Source organism: Amblyomma maculatum, chromosome 8, assembly GCF_055883805.1.
Source record: "Amblyomma maculatum isolate TAMU_Amacu chromosome 8, ASM5588380v1, whole genome shotgun sequence".
Classification (NCBI taxonomy): Eukaryota; Metazoa; Arthropoda; class Arachnida; order Ixodida; family Ixodidae; genus Amblyomma; species Amblyomma maculatum.
In genome coordinates this window covers 66,173,778-66,197,413 of record NC_139351.1, presented here as the reverse complement: position 1 = coordinate 66,197,413, position 23,636 = coordinate 66,173,778, and the positions used below count along the sequence as shown (strand labels likewise).

General features: G+C 45.9%; 1 protein-coding gene across 1 annotated transcript in view; it reads right to left on the bottom strand.

Moving 5' to 3' along the window:
- Positions 1 to 23,636, bottom strand: part of LOC146181341 (dehydrodolichyl diphosphate synthase complex subunit DHDDS-like) — a 34,810-nt gene that overhangs the window by 2,814 nt on the left and 8,360 nt on the right. The window contains exons 3-6 of the mRNA XM_084575769.1: positions 20,520 to 20,662; positions 18,436 to 18,552; positions 14,493 to 14,597; positions 5,000 to 5,222 (exon numbers count right to left, since the gene is read on the bottom strand). Of these exons, the coding sequence (XP_084431895.1) occupies positions 5,000 to 5,222; positions 14,493 to 14,597; positions 18,436 to 18,552; positions 20,520 to 20,662 (588 nt within the window). The remainder of the gene's footprint in view (positions 1 to 4,999; positions 5,223 to 14,492; positions 14,598 to 18,435; positions 18,553 to 20,519; positions 20,663 to 23,636) is intronic.

Sequence of the window (23,636 nt, the reverse complement as noted above, 5' to 3'; positions counted from 1 at the left end):
AATTATCACGGTCGTATATTGTCACTTTCTTGCAGGAAAAAATTCAATATGCAATATAAATTTGTATGTTACACGGCGAAGTACCGCACGAAAATGGCGGCCGATTAAGCCTGGTTAGCCCAAATACAAATTCGGCCCACTAGCTCTTAGTTATAAACCGCCTCGTTCGCGTATTGATTATCTGACACATAATCTGTAGTATAGCGTGGTAACCTACCGCATTGTGCTAATGACTGCCTGACATATGCTGCAAATGCTCCGGTTTGACTAAGTCGTACGAACGGCCAATGTCGCAAAGGTAAATGTGACTTGCTCGGTGTGCGTAAGTCGCGGCCGACTACGATTTTCATCTGAAAGGGTCTACCGGAATTGGCATGGTGCGCTAGAAAAATTATCGAGTGGTGTCGTCACGTCATACAGCCTGCTAACCAATCGGTGCTTTAATTCCCATATCCCCTGGAAATTGCCACCTGCCAGAAGAATGCTCATGCCTTCTCGCTCACTGCGATAAAAAAAGGACTGGACTGGACTTTCTGCACAACAGAGCTTTTAATGCTATATTACTAAATACTAATAATCTATTTATTTTCATTGAATAACATATTATTCCTAATTATAAAAAAAACGTGAAGTGACCGGGTAATGTTTACAAAAACTAGACGTAATTTATCTTCGGCAAGAAAGAGCGCTAATACGTCCACCGCAGTCTTGTGAAGATATGCAATTTAAAAAAATATATATATATGCAACGTAAAAATAAAACGACTGCCGCGCATGGCTCGCCAGATTATTCTAAGAACACACGAATTCTAAAAGCTAAGCAACAGTAATACACGTGTAATAAGCGGCCACTTGCGAGATGGCTCGAATCCACAGGTCTGAAATCATTGGGGATAAAAGGGTTGTATCGTCACTCGTAATCATCGCCTGGCTTAATATCGGTTTGTTACAAGCGATCCTGCCTTGAGTAGAGATATACCTAAGATTTGTCATTCCGATTGTCGCTATACAGTGGTAAAGCCGCGGACAGGTATACAGTGAAACGAAAGTTTGAGAATAGATCGTCAGCAACGTTCCACGTATATTCAGCATTTCTTTGGTGCCGTTTCCATCATGGATCCATTATCAATTTTACACATTTTACCCATTGGTTCTCTTGCACTAGTCTCTAACATGTTCTGATGCCTCTGCGACTTTAAAGCACCTCACCATTGGCTGCATAGCGCAGTCAATGACGACTATCATGGACATCTTTAGCCGCTACCTTGTGAATATCATGGCTGGCCACATGATTCTTTCGTACGGTGCTCTCCTCGCGCTGCCATCGCTCCAAATAAGGTGGAAAATAGATATCTACTTCGAACGAAATTATAGAGTGCGGCTCCTGGAAACCTGCGCTATGAAAAGCGAGCATATGTCGGCACCAGGCCTTGCAGGTCTTTTTGACATGTGCTTCCAAACTGTTGAATAGCTAGATGATTTTATAAAACGTGGATGCTTATCATTCATTTTTTATATCCTTAGAGAGATAAGTCTAAGCGAGAGTTCAACGCAGTACTACAGACTGAAAAGTGGCTGTCACACCTGAACCTCGCCCTATAACCACCAGGTTTCATCAGGCGCTAAAATTGTCATGGAATGCAAGTTAATGACGAAGAACCATCTTCCACCCACAATTCATGGTAACAGATTGAAATACCGCTTCGTTCAGCTCCTAGTCATCAGTTTGTGCATCATATGTCTGGCCTGAGATTGTGCGGCATAATGAACTTCACGCTGCACATGTTCCTGAGGGCCAATGTTGTGCGAACCCATAAAATGGCACTGAAATATTTCAGCAACAGTGTGTTTCTCTACATGGTTATCAAACACGTTACGTGACTGAAGACCCGCTATATGATTGTGTTCTTTACGGGATTCATATCCAGCTCATTCGCTCTGAAAGGCGTCACCGTCACCATTGCTGTTCCCGTAACCCAAAATTGAGAGAGCGAGTTCGAAAAATATGCGCGTGATTTCACATCAAAGTTGTGATGCATCCGTTCTTTGCGCAGTGTTCAGGCTGATGTAATGCCGTTCAGTTTCCCATTAAACTTCATCTGCTAGTCAAATAGGAAGCTAGATGGCAATTGCGGTTTTAAACAATGGTATAACCCATACATAATGTTATAACCCATATAAAGGGGTTCGAACGATGGTATAACCCTCTCCATATATGTCGCTCATTGTAAGAATAGCCGTCCACGAGCAAGGGAGGCCGACCCTGCGCCTCCTTTTTCCTCAAAGCCAAACCATATAAAAAAAAAAATTAACAATTTTGTTAGTTATTGCAAGGTGAGCCTAATCAAGATCTAGCATGTGGCTTTTTCTAACCGCGTCACATGTATAGATTACCTTGTACTTTGGGCTACATAGAACATCAACTTCAGGTTTGACCATCTCTGTGCGAGTCTCTCAATTAAATAATTTCACGGAACGGAAAGGCTGTGTTAAAGCGATATCACGCCTGCTCTTAAAAAAGCTTAGGGATCCTTGTCGTATATTGACACCGGTAACAAAAGACAGGCGGGTGCATACAATTCCAGCGCCTTGAGGTTTTCATTTGCCGATAGCGTTTACATTCTTGAAGTGTCCGACATATAATGTTGCGTAATACTCTGGAATTTCGGCATTGAAGATGGTTGCCTCACTAGAAAACTTTACAGCAGATCTTTTGCATTCCACTTCAATAGCATGCTCTTTTTCCTGACTCAGATGTTAAAGCTGGTGTTGCTTAACCGAACCTGCTGCGCAGTTTTAGATGAAACTCGTGAAGGATGAAGTCCATTCCTTAACAAAACCTTTTCATTAGTACGAAAACACTTTTCTACTATTGTTAGCATCACTGACAAAGCTTGGCGCAGATTCTTAACAAAGTTTCACGGTATCTTCACCAGGGTTGGACTCCTGTTTGCAGAAGAGGAGTTCACAGAAAGCCATAGTTTGAAAATCTATCAGTTCCAAGGAAAGCCTGTGACCTAGCTTGCCTTTCGAACATTCTCGACTCCAGTGCTCGGTGCAGCAAGACAAGATCTTTTAGCGCCTTGTCTGGGTCAATGTTCACTGACTGGGCGCGATAAATATTTGGGTGAGAAGCACAGGTCGTTAGTAAGTTCGGCAAATAGGTGTTTTTCCCAAAAATCGCTCCATTTTACCAGACGTACTTCGACAGTAGGAGCTCTAAAAATTTAACCGGCTCGAAATCTGGTGGCGAATTTCACAAGATGAAAACTCTGATTACATCAACGCGTTACATACTGATAATTAGCCCGCCACTCTGCTTCGACAGTTTACACCACGTGAACAAGATTTAAATAGATGGCCACTCGAGAGTCACTTCTTACAAGCAAAACAGGAGTGGGTAAAACGGAGAAAAATTAAAGATTCTGGCCATTTGTTAAAGTCTAAAGAAACGAGCAACAAGTCACCTTTAAATCCGGACTTCGGGGCATGGTCCTTATTTCTCCGAAGACTCCTATGTCAACGTTAGGAGACATACAAAATACACAACAACCGCATCGACACAAGACAAGAGGAGACACAACAATGTAGTGGCAACAGGTTATCTGATCTTGCTGTCTTGAGTTGATACAGTACTTCAGGTCTACTACTCCTTTATTAGCACCTCTGACGCCACACCATCAAATTTTACCAATGCTGTACATGTCTTATGTTTGATTTTTGTTTCTTATTAACCGATAACCAATGACCGGCGGCTGTTCAATGAGACGACGAAAAAGCATAGTTTTGACCAGCATGAATACTTAAACACTGAAACCTCTTTATGACCCGTTGAATGTTTCGAAACTCGCTTTGAAATAGATGATGTTCTTTCTTCTGGCTTTTGTTATCTGATACAAAGAAGCGCGACATTTGTTTGGAGATCTTGTTCATTCTAGTGCGCTAGCACAAAACATTTCAGTGCCGTCCGTCCATCCGTCTGTCCGCTACGTTCTCCTTATAAGCCTAATTCTGACAGGTGGTAGTTGTCAGGTGATATACGTCCAAGCACTGATTGACCGGTGGGTAGTGTGACGTCACGAGATCACATGTCACGCGCGAATTTGCAGGAGCTGCCAATTGGAGAAACTCTTCCGAGATGAGAACTCAACATATTGAGGTCCTTAAAAATTCGCGTCGTACACAGTTCTCCTGGGCGCTACAGACTCTTTGTGTAGCTTGGTTAAGGCGGGTCTTTCTACCTGCATCGCTCTTGCCCACTTGCGAAGCGCACATTATAAGTTAAGTGCACAGCAGTAAGCAAGTTCAGATTGCGCAAAAACATGGAAAGTCAAGATTAGCCATACAAAAATAAGAATAAATATGCTCACGCATTATAATTCATGTCTCGCCGCAAACTAAACCACCCGCCAATTTTATGACGCGAAATAACTCCTACGCGAAAAGAACAACCACTGTAAACGAACCTTTGTACAAGATGAAGCGGAGATTTTCAGCTTCATTGCAGGAAGTCTGCTATATCACGCCATGCAGAATAGCCAGGAAAGTCTACCCAACACCACATAAATTCCTTAATAAGCTAGAACAGAGCGCCCTCAGGCGACTACAACCAAAATCATAGCCAAAGTCAGCTAGGTTACACCATTGGTAGCCTACACTGTACTCTCCGCCCCACACTATGGAGAGGTAGCTAACGAGTGTCACATGGTGTGGGCATCCAATTTAATCCCATCGTTGACCCCATTCCACACCCATCATAAGAGCAGTGTGAGGCTAATCTGCTCAGCAATGATCCTCACCGTCAGCATTGGCTGGTGGGGGGGAGGGGGGGACCAGCGCGGCAGCAATATCCATTGGACTACCGGACTATGCAGACCACCCACGTTTTCTACAAGGCTGTGTAATTAAAGATGTTTTAGATAAACCAATCAATTGACCTTATTTCCGAATTAGTTACTTCGCATCAAAACAGTAGTGCCGAGAGTTTTGGCAAGCATACCCTAATTGCTGGCCAGTAGAGCTGGAACTTGACCACCGCCAGCACCCAATCCCATAGCTGGACCGAGGGCCACGCATTCGAATGGGGATGCATGTACGCGTATGCACACTGAAACGTCATGCACTCGGTGAACCGCTGCGCGCCCGTGCTCCGAAACCAGAGCTGCATCTCGGGAGCCTCGAACATATCCAGGTAGTCCTCGATGAGTTGTGCAGTGATGTCCCTGCGTAAGTCATGTACTGTAACGTCGGGACATATGATAGGCATGGCAAACAGCCCTGCATGTACAAACTGTGGGTGCGACGAGTCTATAGGCCACATTATTTGTGAGTGCCCCATATACAGTGAGGAAAGGCAGTGTCTGTGCGGTGCGCTGGAGCATCTAGATGGACGCCCATTGACTGAAATTGAGATTTTTAGGTCCCTGGCCACGGCGATCGTCTCCGGTGAAGGCCTCCCAGACACTGCTCCACTTTATGAAAAGCACAGGCCTAATCGATAGACTATGAGTTTGCTGCTATGTTAAGTGATATGACAGTGACGTGATGTGATGTGGCACGTCTGTGATGCGACTGTACTAACTTCAACCATCCCTCTCTCACAACTTTTATATCCACTCACCCCTTTCCCCCAGTGCAGGGTAGCAAACCGGTTCCTTTTACGGGTCAAACTCCCTGCCTTTTCTCCTCATCTTCCTCCTCCTCCTTCAGCTAAGCTTAAACAGGCGCACACTTAACAGCGGCATATATACTCTCTGCCCCGCAGAAAAGTTTTAATGAACCCGCACCCGCTTTAATTAACGTCTTACTTTTATATTTTCTTCTCCTGACTTTACTATTATCTTAATGTTTCACCGCAATAGCTTTAACGGCCTCATACTCTGGATATTCGGCACCTGCATTGTGAGACAAAAATTACGGGTGTTACTTCAAAACGTAACATCGCCGCGCATCGGCAGGTCACCGCGTTTAATGACGTCATAAAGTAACATGACATGGCTGCGCCAGTAGACGCTGCAATCACTCTCTTCGCCTTTGAGATAGGTTGGTTAGATTGTAATCGTGACCTGCAGGTCCTTTGCTCCCTACGTACACCAACTGTTACTAAGCCATGCAGGAACATTTGTATAGATTTGTTAAATGGGCTGTGGTCTTTCATATGATGTTGTAGTTAATGAATGTATACTAATGAGTATGTGTAGGATATTAAGGTAAAAATTAAATATTCGTTATTAAGCGACTAGCAAATTAGATGTACGGGTACTATGATCCGCAAGGAGATCCGGCAAAGAGTAACGTTGTCTTGTCATACCCATAACTTCGCAGCTTACATGTTCCCCCGTTTTGGTTTGTACGCCTTCCGGTATTTTCTCAACAGATGCTGTTTGCTCAATCCATTTAACCATGCCTCTCAGAAGATACGCCTTGCATTTTAACGAGTCATTCATAGAATTAATCCTTCATCATTTTCGCTTTCGTGGTGCCATTCTCATTTAATTTATTTTTTTTTTACCCATGGTCTTCATCAGTGACAATAAATTTCGCAGCCATTTGGACACTTCCTGTCGCAGCCTTCCGCTACCCTGCATGAGCAAATCCGGGTTTTCTTTACGTCTACTGCGCCGCTCGCCAAACCTGACACGTAGCATGTGGCATATCGCCGTTCCGTATACGCAACACTTAACCGCCAGGCGCAGCCTTTTCTTCCAGCTGGGGTTCTCATGCTAGCGCATTATCCACCGTAAAACCGGTGCAATGAATGTCGCACACCCTAAAAACTGCATAGACGGAGACAACTGATTTCGACTTCATTCTCTAAATTTCTAAGGTGGCAATACCATTGCATAGTGATATTCCCATAGTTGACAAATGGGGTCTAATAAAAGAATTCTATATATGCAACATATGCAACACCATGCCATGTTTCTGGATTGTACTTAGTGTGGTCTACACTTGACGTCCGACAGCAAAAACACGTGTGGGTATTCTCAGTAACCCGCGGCAAAATCTTTGACAGCATGATGTCACCGTTGACAAGTCAGCGTAAAACGACCTAGGAGAAGCACGGAGAAGATCGGGCAAAGGCGACTAGAATACAAGCTGATCATAGTGCTTGAGAAGGCATCGTCGCCTTAGCTCTCTGGTCGTGCAAAGCAACCTGGCGAAGCAAATTATGGGACCGAGCTCTGGCAGTGTTTTTTTTTCTGCTCCATCTGATGCGTGTTTTATTATTTCGATTGGCACAGATTTGCAGCTGTTCAAACACGATGACACGTCTATTTGCCCCAGTTTCTTTTGTTCAACTAATTTATTGCGACCAAATCGACGGTCGTCTCCAATTAGTTATTGTTAAGCAATGACGAGAGGCGGTTTCAAGAGCATACAAGGTCGTTAATTTCAAATGCGTGGTATTTATAGATGTCACCCATGCTACGCGCAGTGTACAAAAACAAGTAGCTACAGCTTCTTGCGATGCTGAGGCGTAAGAGCCAATTACGCACAGGGGTTGGTTCGCATTATTCGGAAGAGCCTGCCTAACAAACGCAGTTCTTTCACGTAGCAAGGTTGTTTTGTCCTTAGATAATGGCCCCACGATGGGGATTGGCCGCGCATGTATCCAGCCGAAATACAGTATTATGCTATCTGATATGACAATAAAATATATACATATACCTATACATCACGATAGATCAATAGCCTTGAGCGGACTATTCTTTCTCATCTTCGTCCTGCAGGGCAGCATCGCCGAGGCGCACTTCGTCTTCTTCTTCTCCTTCGTTATAATGGCACATACTCACAGAGGGGGATTGGCCATAATTCAGTGTAGGTGACATGACATAATATAATTGATAATGTCGATTTGACTGCATGATAGATAACATATTAATTAGGAGTTAGTGTTGCTGAAATAACTAGGAATTTTGAGGCGATAGTAATAGAAAACAAGAAAAAAGGAAATAAATTGTAAAATAATAATAAAAAGAAAAAAAAAGTACAATTCAGACTGATCAGCGCTAACACACAAATCTTCCAGTAGCAATATCATAATTGTGAAGTAACTCACGCACCGATTTTAGGGCATACCCTTTGACGGTTGCCCCAAAGGAGAGGAGGACAGGAACTGCAAATGGCAATCCTAAGCGAGCAAAAGGTATTTCAGTTTTCTCAAGGGTAGCATCCCCACCTTCTTTTTCGTCACTGGTTGTCTCTCAGCGAGTTAAACGGCGGTTGCCTCTGAGAGATGTCTTTGAACGCACTCACTGAAAGCAACAAATGATTACGGTGAAGGTAATAAGGTAATTGTATAGTGTAACCGTTGTCATGCCTATACCGTGTAACTTTGGCTCTCTTCATAGCTGGGTTTGTGCCTACTAAGCATCAAAATCATTGCATAATGCAACCTAAAGTAAAACACACTCCAGGAGATAGCTTAGTAACTCATTTTAACGTCACGAATTAAGAAAAATAGTTTAACAAATTGTCTCAGAGGATTCTAACAAACGTTTCATTGCTGAGATATGTAGTGTTAATCCATTGCTCCACAGAAGCGATGGGAACGGCGGTCGTTAAATGCGCGCTTGTTCATTTTCACAATATTTGCAGTGTTTGTCGCAAAAGACGGTGGTCACGGGACATTATACCGTTGGAACAATGGAATAACGCGTCGTCGAGCAGTGGAAGCTCACGTGATACATTTAAAGAAGTGATACATTTAAAAATTGTTTGTGCTGCAAACCGTTCTACGCCACGGTTCTCCTCAGGGTATGATTACGGACCGAGGTACTGCCTTTTCTGCTGCGCTTATGCAGCATATGTTCTTGACTTCAGTCACACGATTTGCCGCAGGAATACTTCCTACCTGTGGTAGACGTAGCCGGCATAACAATCAAAACTGTTTATTTATACATCAGGTAATGGCGCACGTGTTTGCTCTCCTTGACGCGGTCGCCCATGCCGGGGTCTCCCGGCGGTCCGCCTGGTTAGCTTGCCGCTTGGGGCGCTGTCGTCAGTGGCGCCCACAACTCCCCCCTTTCTTGAAAGGGTTGATCTCACAGGTCCAGGCGTTCTGGTCGCTTACAAACACGTCCACTTCTTGTGGTTCTCGTGTCCTGCAACGGTTGCAGGTGTCTTGCTGTACGTCTTGCTTGTCCTCTGTCGGTTTGTACAACTTAGGACCTTGGTTCTGATGTTGGCTGTGTTACCACGCCGTGTGATGCAGCTTCAGCGAGGATGCGCACCGCTGTGCCTGGTGGTAAGCGCTCTCGGCTCCGTACCTTGTGCCGGGTGTCGTATGATAGTCTTGCACGAGCTTTGTAGGCTTCATTATTTTGTCCGAATTCGCTGTCGTCCCACTTTGGGGCTAGCAGCTTCGAAGTGGTTGGTACTGTCGTGTTCAGACGACGACCCATTAAGAGTTATCCTGGTGAAAACCCTTCCCTGCTGGGTGTGGCCCTGTAGGCAAGCAGCGCTTCGTGTATGTTGGAAGATTTCTTCAAAAGCTGCTTTGCTGTCTGCACAGCCCTCTCAGCCATACTGTTGCTCTGCGGGTAGTAAGGGCTTGAGGTTGTGTGTGAGGCTCCCCAGTGATGCACTAGTTCTTTGAACTCTGTGGAAGTGAACTGCGGCCCGTTGTCTGTGCGTATTCTCCGTGGAACACCATACCGTGCAAACATTGGCTCCAAGACTAGGGCTATGTTTTTTGTAGCTGTCCTCGGCAGCTGTTCTAGCTCGAAAAATCGGGAGTAGTAGTCTACTGCTACAACATACTCTTTCCCCTCTAGCGTGAACAGATCCATGCTGACTGTGTCCCAAGGGTGTGCTGGCAATGGGGTTAGAAGCAGGGGTTCTGTTTCTGGCTTTCTGTGCTCTCTGCAAGTTGGACACTTTTCCACGTAGTCATCAATGTGCTTGCCTATGCCTGGCCACCATATGCATTCTCTTGCCCTCGCTCGGCACCTCGTTGTGCCCAAGTGGCCTGCATGGAGTTTTTCCAGAACCTCTACTCTGATGTCTGGCAGAATGATTATTCTGTCGCCTTTGAATAGCAGACCATAAACGAGCGAAATCACACTAGCCACGTCGACGTACCTTTTCAGGTCAGGTGACAGCCCATGCAGAGTTGGCCATGATGTAGTGCAGAAGGTAACCACCCTGGAAAGTGTTTCGTCTGACTGGATGCTTGCCCTGACTCTGTCCAGCATTTGGTTTCAAGCAAGGAGCTGTTCAAGTGCTAATTCTTCAAACTCGCGCACTGCACTCTCGAGAGTACTTTTTTTTGTCTGCTGGTTTCCCAGATGGCTTCCGGGACAGAAGGTCAGCTGTGTACAGCTTTTTGCCGGGAGTGTGGGACATGGTGTAGTCGTACTCCAAAAGGCGCGTCCTGAAACGTTGAAGGCGAGGACTCAGCTCGTCAAGTCGTTTAGTCGTCAGCAGCGGTATTAACGGCTTGTGGTCTGTTTCCACGTGAAAGGTTTATCCCAGCAGGTATTTGTGGAAATGTTCGCAAGCCCATGTGATTACCAGTGCCTCCTTTTCGATTTGGGCATATCTTTGTTCTGTATACGTAAGGGAGCGTGATGCATATGCCACAGGTAGGAGCTTTTCGTGCGACTGCTGTAGAAGTACAGCCCCAAGATCATATGAGGAAGAATCCACAGACACTGTGTGAGGAGACTGAGCATCGTAGTGAGTAAGAATCGGCGTCCTGCTTTAAGCTTGCTTGAGTTTGTCAAAACTCTGCTGCTGTGCTGGGCCCCAGTGCCAGTCGGCGTCTTGGTGGAGCAAGTCTGAGAGGATTCGTAAAGTCTGCTAGCTCTGGAAGACATTTCGCTAGGTGGTTTGCGGAGCCCAATAAAGACCGGACTTCTGACACATCACATGGTGGGTCGAGCTGGACTATGGCCCTGACCTTTTCGGGTAGTCGCTGACTCCTGTTGAGTTTACGACGTGTCCTAAGAATGTTACTTCTGTTTGTTGAAAGGAGCACTTGTCGATGTTGAGGGTAACACCTGCATCTTCCAGCTTCCTCAGTACCAGCAGTAGGTTGGTGTCGTGTTCCTCAGTTGTCTTTCCTGAGACAATGATGTCATCTTGTAGACAACTCACACCATCTAGTCCTTCGAGCACATGGAGCATTTCTCGTTGGTAGAACTCTGGCGCTGTGGCGATTTCGAAGGGAAGCCTCAGAAACTGGAACCTGCCAACTGGTGTGATGAAGGTTGTGTATTCGCGAGTCCTTGGACAGTGGCACCTGCCAGTACCCTGCTCGTGCATTTAGGCGGCTGAAAACTGTTGCACCTGCTAATTTTGCAAGACACTCGTCCACCGTAGGCATGAGCACACGTTCGCGTATTATTTGTTGGTTGAATTGACCATAGTCCACGCAGATGCGCAGCTCATTGTTCTTTTTTCGCGCGACAACCATTGGAAAACACCACTTGGTTGCTCGCTCGATCTTCTCGGTGATTCCCAAGTCTTCCATCCTTTCTAGTTCTTTCTTCACAAGTGGAAGCAGTGGAAGAGGCACGTGCCTAGGATAACTGACTGCGTATGGCTCAGCATCCTTTTTGACTTTGATGCGGTACTCAGTCTTCATGACTCCAAGCCCAGACGTTAGCTTTGGGCTTGGAGTCATGAAGTTGGGGACATCAGTTGATTGTGCGAGGGTTTCGTCTAGCTCAAGAGAGTGCTGTAGAATCCCTGGTGATTCTATAGCTGGTCGACTGAGCAGCGATTCTTTTAATCATTTGAAGATGAAGACTGCTTCTCGGACTTCAGTGTTGCGCCAGGTGACTGTTGCATCGATGTAGCCAACAGTGGCTATCGCTGTCTGCCCTGGGCCTATCAACAGCTGTTGCGCTGACTTGATGGGTCCCATGACGGTTCTGTCGTACTGGTCGTGTGCGATTGTAGTCACATCCGCGCCTGTGTCGACCTTGAAGGTAAAAGGCAAGTTGTTCACGGTAGTAGTAATCCTCCACGGCGTGTTCACTCCCACTTTGATTTCGCCCAGATATAGCTCTCCGAGATCTTTTGGTCGTTGTCGGATACTCGAGGTCTCGTCCTTTGGCTTAGACATGCAGACACGGGTGTAGTGGCCCTTTTTCCCACACTGGTTGCACGTCTTGTCTATCGCGGTACACTGTGTCTTCGTGTGGTCACGCACACCACCACACCACTTGCAGCGTTCGTCTCCCGTATTGTGTGTACGTTGAGGGCAGGACTTGAAAGGCACCTTTGCTTCGTTCCGGCGAGTTTTGACGTTTGTCTGGCCGCGAACGTTTCCCAAGTCGAGAGCTGGCTGTTCGATGGAGCGAATTTCCTTGTGTTGAAGTTTCACGCTCTCTGAATTGCGGGTAGCTGTGATTGCTTTTTTCGAGAGTAAGTTCTGTGTCAAGCTGCAGGCTCTCGCTGTCTTTTACGTCTCGCAAGCCGACCACGAGCCTCTCCCGAATCAGTTCGTCTTTGAGAGTTCCGTAATCGCATTTTTCGGCCATCTTGAACAGTTCAGTCGCAAATGCGTCGACGTTTTAATGCTGTTCTTGTTTTCGAGAGTTAAATCGCGGTCTCTCATAGATGACATTTTTTCGAGGTAGGAAATGCTTTTCAAAAGCACTCACCACGGCGGAGTATGATGCCAGATGTTCGTCTGTCAGTTTCAAAGCAGCGAGCACATCCTCCGCTTCTTCGCCCATGGCGTAGAGTAATGTGTTGATTTGCATCGTCTCGTCCTGTCCTGTCAGACCGGAGATGAGTCGGTAGCGTTCCCACCTGCGGTGCCATCGTGTCCAATCTTCGGGCTTGCGGAAATCGAGCTTTGTCGGCAGTTCCACGGCTAGCGGGTTGAACGTCATTCTCGGAGTGCCGTTCGCGCGCTCTTCGTTCGCGCCGCGAGTGTCTGGCATGACGCTGCGGCCGCTTACGTTGGGCTCGCTGTCCTTCTGGGTGTCATGCTGCGTTGGTTATCCCGCCGCTGCCACCATGTGGTAGACGTGGCCGGTATAACAAGCAAAACTGTTTATTTATACATCAGGTAATGGCGCCCGTTTTCGCTCTCCTTGGCGCGGTCGTGCATGCCGGGGTCTCCCGGTGGTCCGCCTGGTTAGCTTGCCGCTTGGGGCGCTGTCGTCAGTGGCTCCCACAACTCCCCCCTTTCTTGAAAGGGTTGATCTCACAGGTCCAGGCGTTCTGGTCGCTTACAAACACGTCCACTTCTTGTGGTTCTCGTGTCCTGCAACGGTTGCAGGTGTCTTGCTGTACGTCTTGCTTGTCCTCTGTCGGTTTGTACAACTTAGGACCTTGGTTCTGATGTTGGCTGTGTTACCACGCATGTGTTACCATACCCTTGCGTAACGTTGCGTATAATACCACCATCCAAGAAACGACTAGTATGACGCCGTTAAGACTTGTTTATGGTCGCCAAGTCACCATAAAACTCGACGCCATACTGCCCATGTCGACGACCACTTCAATGACAACGTTCTGTAGATTTTGCAACTTGCCGAAGAAGGTCACCAACTCACTGAGCTGCGCATCCGTGACCAGCAGGTGCAGTATGCGCGACACTACAACCTACAGCACCGCCAGTTTGAATATCAGACGGGTTGTCTCGTCTTGGTTTGGTCTCTACTCCGACGACGCGGACTTATCGAAAAGCTGTTAGGTCGCTATATCGGTCCTTACCGAGCTCTGCGCAGCGTTCGCGCTCTCAACTATGAAGTGGTTGAGAGTTGTTGAGCCCAGATATGATCCGCGTGCTTCGGCTGAAACCGTATCACGCGAGGACCCTCTTCCTGTGTGTTCGTGATTTTCCTTGAAAATTGGATCGATGCTTCCTAACCGTGGGAGCTAATGATGCCTGTCTGAAGAGGACAATAAAGAGGAGCAGAAGACCACAAAATCTCCGTCTCTCGCTAGGACCGAACGTCCATGGACTACGCCAACACCGGCTCTGCGGCCTTCACACGTATTTCTGCCAACGTGGCAACATAACACCGAAGTGCCATTCCTATCGTCCTGTCTTTAACTCTCCTCTCTCCGCACTATGAGAATAAGCTTCGGTCGCAGGAATTATATGTTCAAAGATTTCAATATTATGACTATATAGCTATATTTACACCATCACGATAGCATACTACACGCGACAGGCGGAAGTCATGGGTTTGGGTGAATTGGCAGCGTGTAGTGGCCTTTTCTCAAGCTTTCCATAATATTCACAGCTATAAGAAACAGTGACGAAGCTAATGCTACTGCTAACATCGACGAGAAAAACTGCATATTCCCTACCGCTTTTGTAAGTTTCGGTGGGTGTCAATTTCGTTCATGCCATTTTTGTCACACAAACCATATTTCCCCGCCGAATTACTATCCATCCATGCTCTCTCCAATTACGAAACGCCCCAATCTATCATATAGGCAGTATTTTGTCGATTCACCAGACTGCACATTTAGAGTTATTTGGTCTTGCGGGTGCCAGTCAGTCCCAGTTCACTCACTCAGAATTCAAGGCTCCCGTTTTGACAGCCTTTGCCAGATCATGCGCCATGTGCACCCTGTTGAGCGTGGTACTGTCGGCAACGAGCAGCCAGCCTTTCCTCACACTGCGAGTTGGAAGAAAAAAAAAAAGAAATTAGTACAACGCTAGGAAAGGCAGCTTACGGCAACCGCATGAAAAATACAGGTTTCTACTTCACATTCATAACTTTTGACTATTTCACACAGCTTGTTATTTCGAACAATCTGCCTGTCTTATAAAGCATTTGCCAAAATATATTGTACGCATTTGGATCGGTAAATGAACGCAGGCTGTTCTAAACATCTGTACAAAAAGTTTGTTCCCGCGTACATCATGGTAGTAAAATATTCACAGATCTTTTCAATTGTAAAAACGGGACAAAGCGTTGGCTCGTAGAATAGGTGTTTCATTTGGTAAGACTCACTGCCTCAACTGAATAAAACTCAAAACACACTTTGTGTCATGAATTCCCTACATGGTAACAATGTTAATAACTCTTTTTTAGCTCTGTCTCTTTATCACAGCTATCGCACTGAGTTCAGTGTTTTCACCAGAGTGAGCAAGTAATATCAATGCCTAATACGGTGAATCAAACAAAAACCCTCGGTCACCAGCGTGATTTCTGTTCTCTTCTTTCCGGCAAGCTGCGTGGAACATTCTTGTTTGCTCTTTGGCCCGTATATCTTCAGGTACAATATATTTCCTATCCAAAAGCATAGCGTAAAGTATTTATTCGATGCTGTGAAAGAATAATCAATTGTCATTCACCTTATTATGAGTAACTTACTTGCTAAACGAAAGGGGTGCGTTGATTACACGCCGGAAAAAAAATATTTTGCCGACGATTAAGTTATTTTCTAATGCGAAATTTGAGCGCAGCTCATCAGCTGTTTGCCTTTTTCGATAGGTTGAGGCAAATATTTCGAGCAAGACATGTATGTACAATTAATGACTTTTTATTTTTCACACATATTGCTTCAAGACACGCTAACAGTCCTTGACTCTCATGGAGGAAGCTTTGTGGTCGGAGAAATAAAGAAAGCAATTAAGTTATCGAGAGGTTGCAGGATGCAGCGCGTGGGCCCATAGGAACGTTGCGCGGCGAAGAGATAGCAGCAACTTAGTGATGCCGCTGACGCCACTAGCGAGTCAAGAAACCGTGGCTTTGCATTCCGGATTGGTATGCACGCACCGTGATCTGCTGATAGCGCGCCGGCGCTTCGGCAACCAAATAACGTCACCGCCACGCAAGAAGAGGGGGAGGGGGGGGGGGAACGGTGTGGCAGGATTGCGCGCAGCAATCGAACACGTGTGGGGTCGCCGACACGGATGAACAGGGAGGGGGAAGGAGCGCGTGCTGCCCCAGCTGTGGAGCTGGTTACGAGGGACAACGATGACGACGATGGCGACGACGCGAAACCCAGGAACGGGCGCCAAAGAGCTCAGCTCTAAAATGCATAATTCGGCAGCCTAAGACAGGAGGTACGTTTGTTATACGAGTGATTTCGTTACCCGATAAAAGGAGCGCACTCCACCGGGTTTCATTCATTATCCGTAGACCCCTATTTCCATCGATAGCTTCAAAAGCTCCACAAAAATGAAAGACAATTGTGTACTACCCCAACTTAGGCTTGCGGCTTGTACGGGGGCTGAAGAAGCCTTATTGTACAGCTTTGTAGCGAAGTACTTTCGTATCATCTTTTTTATAAAATGAGAAATGATGCCGTGGAATGCTGTGTCGCAATCTATAAGAAATATGCAGCTGAAGCACTTCAGTAGACAGATGTGTCATTACGAGCTCGGTCAAAAGACCTATCCTGCTGCGGACAAATGGCTCAGCAGAAAAGAGGAAATCATGGTGTGGAAATTGCAAACAAAGGTATTTCCAAGGCCCCAACTATACAATAAATGGCAATAAAGTTTTAATTCCAGATGTGCGCACTGGCATAAAATATCAGGTCTAGTCATTGTACTCTGGATCCCTAGTGAAAAACGCTATGAGGCACAATAACAATACAGGTTTCTCATACTAAACTCATACAAATCTCAAACCATCTCATACAAATATCATTCAACGTATGAGAAATAGGGAGATTGTATGAGATTTGTATGAGTTTCTTATGAGTTTAGAATGAGAATCTGTATGAGGTTATTATGACTCATACGGTTTTTTCGCAGGGATATAGCCTTTATATAGCGACCGAAATAGAAATGTACAATCCCAGGAGATCTTTTTACTGAACCACCTAGCAAAAGAGCAACGTAAAGTCATCGGGCATGCCCTGGCCGCTGCCGAGTCACAAAGGATTCCGGCCAATGGTTAGAAGAATGAACATGAGTTTACACTAAAGCCTTCTTCCCAGTCATTTTGATGCACGCTAATAAAGACTATTTCTTTGTCGCTCTTGTAACTGTATTGCCGGCCGCAAAAGATACGCAGTCTCAATAGCGTGCCGAACGAAATGAGCCTGCATTTGTTTTAATTATCTGTCGTCAGAGAGCACGTTATCAAGGCGCACTTGTGTGCCAGAGCCTTTTGCGAACGAAGCCGCCGCGGTGGTGCAGTGGTTATGGCGCCGGACGGCGTGCTCAAGGATGTGGTATCGCGTCCTGGCCGCGGCGGACACTTTTCGATCGAGGCGTAAAGCAAGGCGCCCGTGCACTGTTTCAACGCACGTCAAGGAAGCCAATGTGGCCTACACTATTCTCTTTCGCCTGGCTACACCGGTAAAGGCACCAACGGGGTCTACCGCCTAAAAGGAAGATAGGAGCTTCGCTCTATATCCGACGACCGCCTACGCCGTAGTTTATCGTATTTTCATGCTTCGCTGAAGAATGTATAGGCTCCCCTCCGCTCCCTGTATTGGGGCGCCATATACGAAATGGTGGATATTCCGCGTCCGTACCGATTCGGAAGAACAGAACTAAAATGCACCTCAAGGAATTCGGACCGACCATCTGCATTTTGCCTTTTCTGTCGAAATAAATGTTTTGTAATCCGATTCCGACACTAAAGATGAAGTTGTACAACAGAATTTGTAAATGTTAAAATGAACCACCTATTAGATGATGGGGAAATAGTCACGTATCATGTTCAACGAGCAACGCCTCTTAAAAAAATTACGAGGGACTTCAGCGACTTAAGTAGTGTAAGGCAAAAGCCTGAGTGGCGCATTCTGATACGCAACTGGTACTAATTAGTAATTAATTATTTGATGGAGTAGGCAATATTAGTTAGTCATTAAGTAGGTAGAAATTAATTATGATTTCATTAGGTATTACAATATACAATTAGTCAATAATAAGTAATTGATTTTAATCAGTCAATAATCAGTAATTGATAATTAATTTCTATATGGTCATACAAGGCACGCATTCGCGCATACTGTGGTGGTGCTCTGTGATTGGTCGACACCTCTGTGATGTCATTCCGCCTCGGCCAATCAGAGTCGCCGCAAATGCGGGACATATTTTTTCCACGACAGCATGAGCCGTTAAAGGCTTTCTCCTTAAAAATTAGCATTTTTTTTTTCGAACAACATTTTTGTGCCAAGCAAAAGACAGCCGGGAGGTCCGTTCTCCATCGCTGCAGACGAAGTAGGCGCGCTGCAATGACCACAAGGGCATCCAGCGGCTGCCGCGATTGCTAAAAGCACATCGCAGTGATGTGAGCGTATGCATATGCTTAACAGAGTAGAAAAGAAACGCGCCTGGCAACCAAGTGTGTAACAGCAGAGGAGGCAGCAGTGCAGGTTTGCGCCGCTTCGTCGCGATTACACATCTCGCAAAATTTTGCTGTTTGCAATATACTTGACAGTTTTCGCTACCTCAAAGTAGCTGCAAAACTTTAAGGACGACATTTCTGCAAAATGTTCTGTGTGTTTTCCATTGAAAAAAAAAAAAAAAGAGCTTAGGCTTCTTACCCGCTTCCGACGGAAGTAAGGACTTCCACCTGCGCCAGCTTGGCCTGCATTTCCTTTGGAAGCAGGTGTGCTTCTCCAACGACGTGAAGCTGCAAGCCTGTTCGCTGGAGCAGGTTCCTGAGATCGAGAGGAATAAGTAACAAATCTCCTCAACTAACAATCTGCTCTCACAAGAGCTCTTGAAGAGCAACTTAAAAAGTATCACACGTCTGCTTTTCAAGTGAGCATAGCGATTCTCCTTCAAGCTGTGCGAGACGGTGCTTACGTGCACTATACGCTGCTGCGTTTGAAAACACGTCACGCTCATTAAGAAACGCAGCAGCATATTCTACAAATCTTTCGTTCCTAATCACTTTCTCTTTGTTGATCATAAAAAGAGCGCCTTTCTTGACGATAGATAAGGAGATTTGGGTGGTGTTGAGCATCATTTTTGCGATTTGCAGTTTTTTGGGGCCAGGGCATAAAAGAGAAACGATTATGCAGATAAAAACCTGCGGCATTCTTAAGCTTCTGTTTTAAGGGAATGGCGAGACAAGGAGATCCGGTACTCTTTGAAGATCGTCTCTAGAGTCGATGCAATTTACTGCAGGCCATATTTAATTTTTGCCTCTTTTATTCAACACTTTCTCGGGATACATAAGTATGTCAGCAAGAAAAAGAAAGCGAAATAATATTGCTCCACCCGCATCGCCACAGTCGCAATATACCAGATTACTGTATACTTCAGGTGGTTTGGTTGGTTTAATTTACAGTGGTTAACATTTAAAAATCAGCTTAGGCTATTAGGAACGCCGTAATAGAGCGCTGCCGAAATTCGGGTCTTCTGAGTTTACCGGCACAGAAATGGAACAGTACACGGGCGCCTTGCCTTTCGCCTCCATCGAACAGCATCTGCTGCAGTCGGCATTTTAGTCCGCGTCCTTGGGACCAGCAGTCGAGTGCTGGTTCCATGAAATACCACGGGACCCACCGCTTTCCCACGTCGAATGAACGTGTCTGCGTGGCCTGTAGACAGTGCGTCTAACTCGGAATCCCGTTGCTCGGAACCCAGCGATCCCATCCCATCTCTACGGCGAAGGCTTAGTTTGCAGTGGCTGTGAATTTCGCCATGTCACGTGGTCCGTAACGTCACGCAACCCGACGACCAATCAGTGCACGGCAATGCCACTTTCCAGCCACAGCCGTTTCCGTGATTTTTCACTCACAGCACTGGCAACGCCGGCAACGCCGTTGCCGAATTTTTCGAGGGAACAGAACCTTAAACACTGTCGTGCTAAATCCAGTATGAATAAGTGAGCAAAACGGAATTAAATAATGAAACCTACAAGGTATTGATGGCGTATACCCTAAGCCCAATCATAGGATACACAACTGCCCTTCTAGATAACCGCCGTGTCCATGTGCCGGATTCTCGATGCTCAAAAGATCATATATGCAGCGTGGGGTATTAAGACAAACTGGAGCGGAACAAAAGACACAGGATGACATAAAATATAATAAATCACTTGCCCGAAAACTTCATTTCCTCTCTGCATATTCCCAAGGGGACTTTGGCTCTCTCTCAATGCACACCTTTAGCATACTACCATATCCTCCTTGGCGCCGCCTTAAAGCTATAGAGTTCTGAATAACGGCTTCTGAATAAATGCAACCACGTGCTCGCATGTTCGTCTTAGAGTGTAACACCTTGTACGTATTGCCTATTGTCCAACTGAAGCCTTTCTAGTGGCTTTGTTTCATTTCGATTAATCTACATGCTTGTTTTTTTTTTTGTCTGAAGGGAATTTATGAATTTTCGCCTCTCTTTTTGAAGTCATCTTATTATTTTACCCTAATCTTTCTGGGAATACGTTAGAGAGGGGAAGGGGTGCTTCAATGCCGAGAGTAAAATATATATGGAGCACTACCAAAAATGATGTCGCGCCATGTTCACCTATCTATTTCCAGCTGTTACAATGACCAGCATACCAGCAACGTGCTCTCTATTACCGCATTCAGAGTGAACTGACAACACTGCGTAGTAGACACAAATTACCTGTGAACGTAAAATAGTTACCCTCTAAGCGCTACAAGGAATCACTCACAGACTGTCCAGCGTCCTGGTGAAGAAGCGTACGATCGCGCTGAGGATGGCTTCAATATCAAAGTCGTTCCGACGAAAATTGCACATGCCGAAGACGGGGCAACTCACTCTGGTGACGCCCAAGAAAGTCATCCAGTTCCAGACCTGGCATTAGGGAGACCAGAGAAAATCATACCCCGTGAAACACTGTCCTCAACTACCGAAATAGAGAAAATGTTGTTTGTCGTAAGATCCTCTCTTTTTCTCTCTTATCCCATTAAAAGCATCCATGTCAGCAATGCCCTTGTTGTCACAGAAGCAATCCGCAAAGTCACTAGCCTCTATACAAAATATTGGCTAAACTTTTTTCTCGTTATTTGCTTGTCAACGCGTTAAGGCACCGTATTCTTTAGCGCGTTGTGTTTTACCTTGCTTGCAAGCAAACTGCAGGCATCAGTTGGGAACTGTGTGCAAAATCTGAGCTTGAGAAAGTCAGCGCGATCTTGCGGAAATATTGTTTTGTGTATGTTTATTCTGTAGCAATAAATTTCCCGCCAAAGGGACAGCTAAGTATCCATGAGAAAGAGTGTTCTTGAACATGGCAACGTGGCAACAAACACGGCGGTGGAGTATGACGCCCTTAATTGGTATCACACTTTCATTTGCGGAGGTACACGAAGAGCGAATTCTTCTGCAGTGTGCTGTATTAGAATGGCGCATTGGGCTAGGTAGGACACGTTCATACTGAATGGATCCTAGCGCACATGGCGACGAAGGTTTAGATGAAAGAAAGGGATTTGATGTAATACGATCTGTGTTATTAGAGCGGCTAGTTGGACTAATTCGAACACGTTTATTGTGAAGTGCTTGTATCGCATATTTTTGCGCCTTTCGTGTCCCCTGTGCGTCGTGACCTGTTCAGAATGAAACTACTATAAAATGGTGTATAATGTATAACCTCATTCGACATTTATTATAAAATGGTACTCACATCTCACAAGAATATTGTACAATGCGGTCCATTGTACATATTGTACCTCGTAACCAGCTCCGTCCCCCTGTCAGCCCAACAGCTCAGCCACCCCTTCCTCCATGGAGGCGACCGCGCGTGTTCTCCGTTTGCTGCGCGCGCTCCTGCCACCATCCTTCGCTGCGAGTAGGGCCCACCTCCCCCCTCTTTTTGCGTGGCAGCGACGGTGTTTTCCGTCTGCCAAACCGCCGGCTCGCTATCATCGGATCACGTGCGTGTATCGCAAGCCGAAATGCAGAGCCACGTTGACTTGACTGGCTAGCGGCATCAGCGGCATCAGTCAGTCGCTGCTCTCCGCCGCGCAATGTTACTATGGGCCCACGCGCTGCCTCCCGCAGCCTCCCGATAATTTAATTGCTCTCTTCATTTCTCCGACCACTAAGCTTCCTTCATGACAGTCAAGAACTGTTAGTGGAGTGTTTCTTGACGGAATATGTGTGAAAAATAAAATAGTTGTGTGTAATAGTACATACATGCCTTGCTCGAAATCTTTGCCTCAATCTATCGAAAAGGGGAAACAGCTGATGAGCTGCGCTCAAATTTTGCATTAGGAAGTAACATAAACATCGGCGAATTTTTTCCTATGACGTGTCTTTTCCTTCACTACGAAGCGGGGTGCAGGTGAAACGTCCAGTGCCCCTAGCTTGCTCTTTTTATCCTCTAATCGATGGTCGTCTTCCTCCACCGCAGTCTCGCATTCGCCGACGTAGAGCTTGCAACGTGGCAGTCTATCCCGCTCTCTGGGCGACATAAATATCGCAGAGCGGAAGCTTCACCCTCCCAACGGTCAACATTGAATAAGTGATGTGGTTTCTCAAGATCCGTTATAGCGTAGCTTCAGAGACGCGCAGCACTGACAGAAAGAAGGACACATGAGTGCCACTCCTGTGTCTACTCATGTGTCCAACTTCCTGTCAGTATTCGTCTTTGAAATCGCGCGATAATAAATCTTGAGAAATGTTACTATATAGCCGCCTTCAAGTTCCTTCAAACGTGATGTGGCTGCCCCGGAAGACGCCGAGTCTCGCTACGAGCATGGTCGCACACACGCTGACATCACTGCATTGGGTTTAGCGCCACTCACGGCGTATATTCGAAGTTACAACCATCTCAAACAATTCTCAGCTTTAGAGTTACTGCGGGGCGCCCAGCGACACTGGCCTTTCGCCTATATCCTGCAGGACACCAAAGAATGCAGTAGGATTTCAGGTCGCAAAGAAAGCACAGCCGACTAGTCAGCTGGTCATCTATAGTGGCATTTATTGGAATTTCACGAAGCGCTGTCAGCTTGCACCATTCTCACCAGTGGTAATTCACATGTGCGAATTCATGAGTGACAGTTACCCGTCACTCCGTCATCCCGTCTCTGTGAAGGAAAGTTGTAGCCAGATTCGGATCATATTCCCTTCACATTGCAAACAACCTGCAGGCAACGTATTTTGAATAGTTCGAATTTACATGCTCTTGCTTACGTTGGATTCACGCTGCTGTGTTTTGTGACGTCGCGCAATTAAGGCCATAAATTTCAAAATAAAGTGTTGAATCTGTGTTCTTTGAAGGTAGGAGCGAGAACGTTTCTTTTAAATGTATTAGTTTGTGGAAATACCCTACTATTATGAATGTGTAAAAAAAACGACACTCATAACTAATACATTTTCTTCCTGTTATCATCTAGAGCGATAAATATAGTATTCGTGATAAAATTATGTGACAAATGTTCACTCTTTTAGTTTTCAAAAATTTGCACACGAAAATAAAACTTATCGAACCCGACCGCGGCGGCTGCAGGCGAAACGAAGTGGCGTCCGCATGCTGTGCGATGTCAGCGCACGTTAAAGATCCCCAGGTGGTCGAAATTACTCCGTAGCCCTCCACTACGGCTCCTCTTTCTCTCTTTCCACTTTCACTCCCATCTTTCTCAGGTGTCCAGGCGGTTCAGGTGTCCACAGAAACAAGTGTGACAGATAATGCGCCTTTCCCTTCCTGTTAAGCAATTATTATTATTAAAACTTATTTTATGGTGGATGCTTTTCTGCACAGCTCGTATCAGGGTTTTTTTTTTTTGCTGCTATTTTGTACAGTTATTTTGGAGAAAAAAAATAGGTGCAA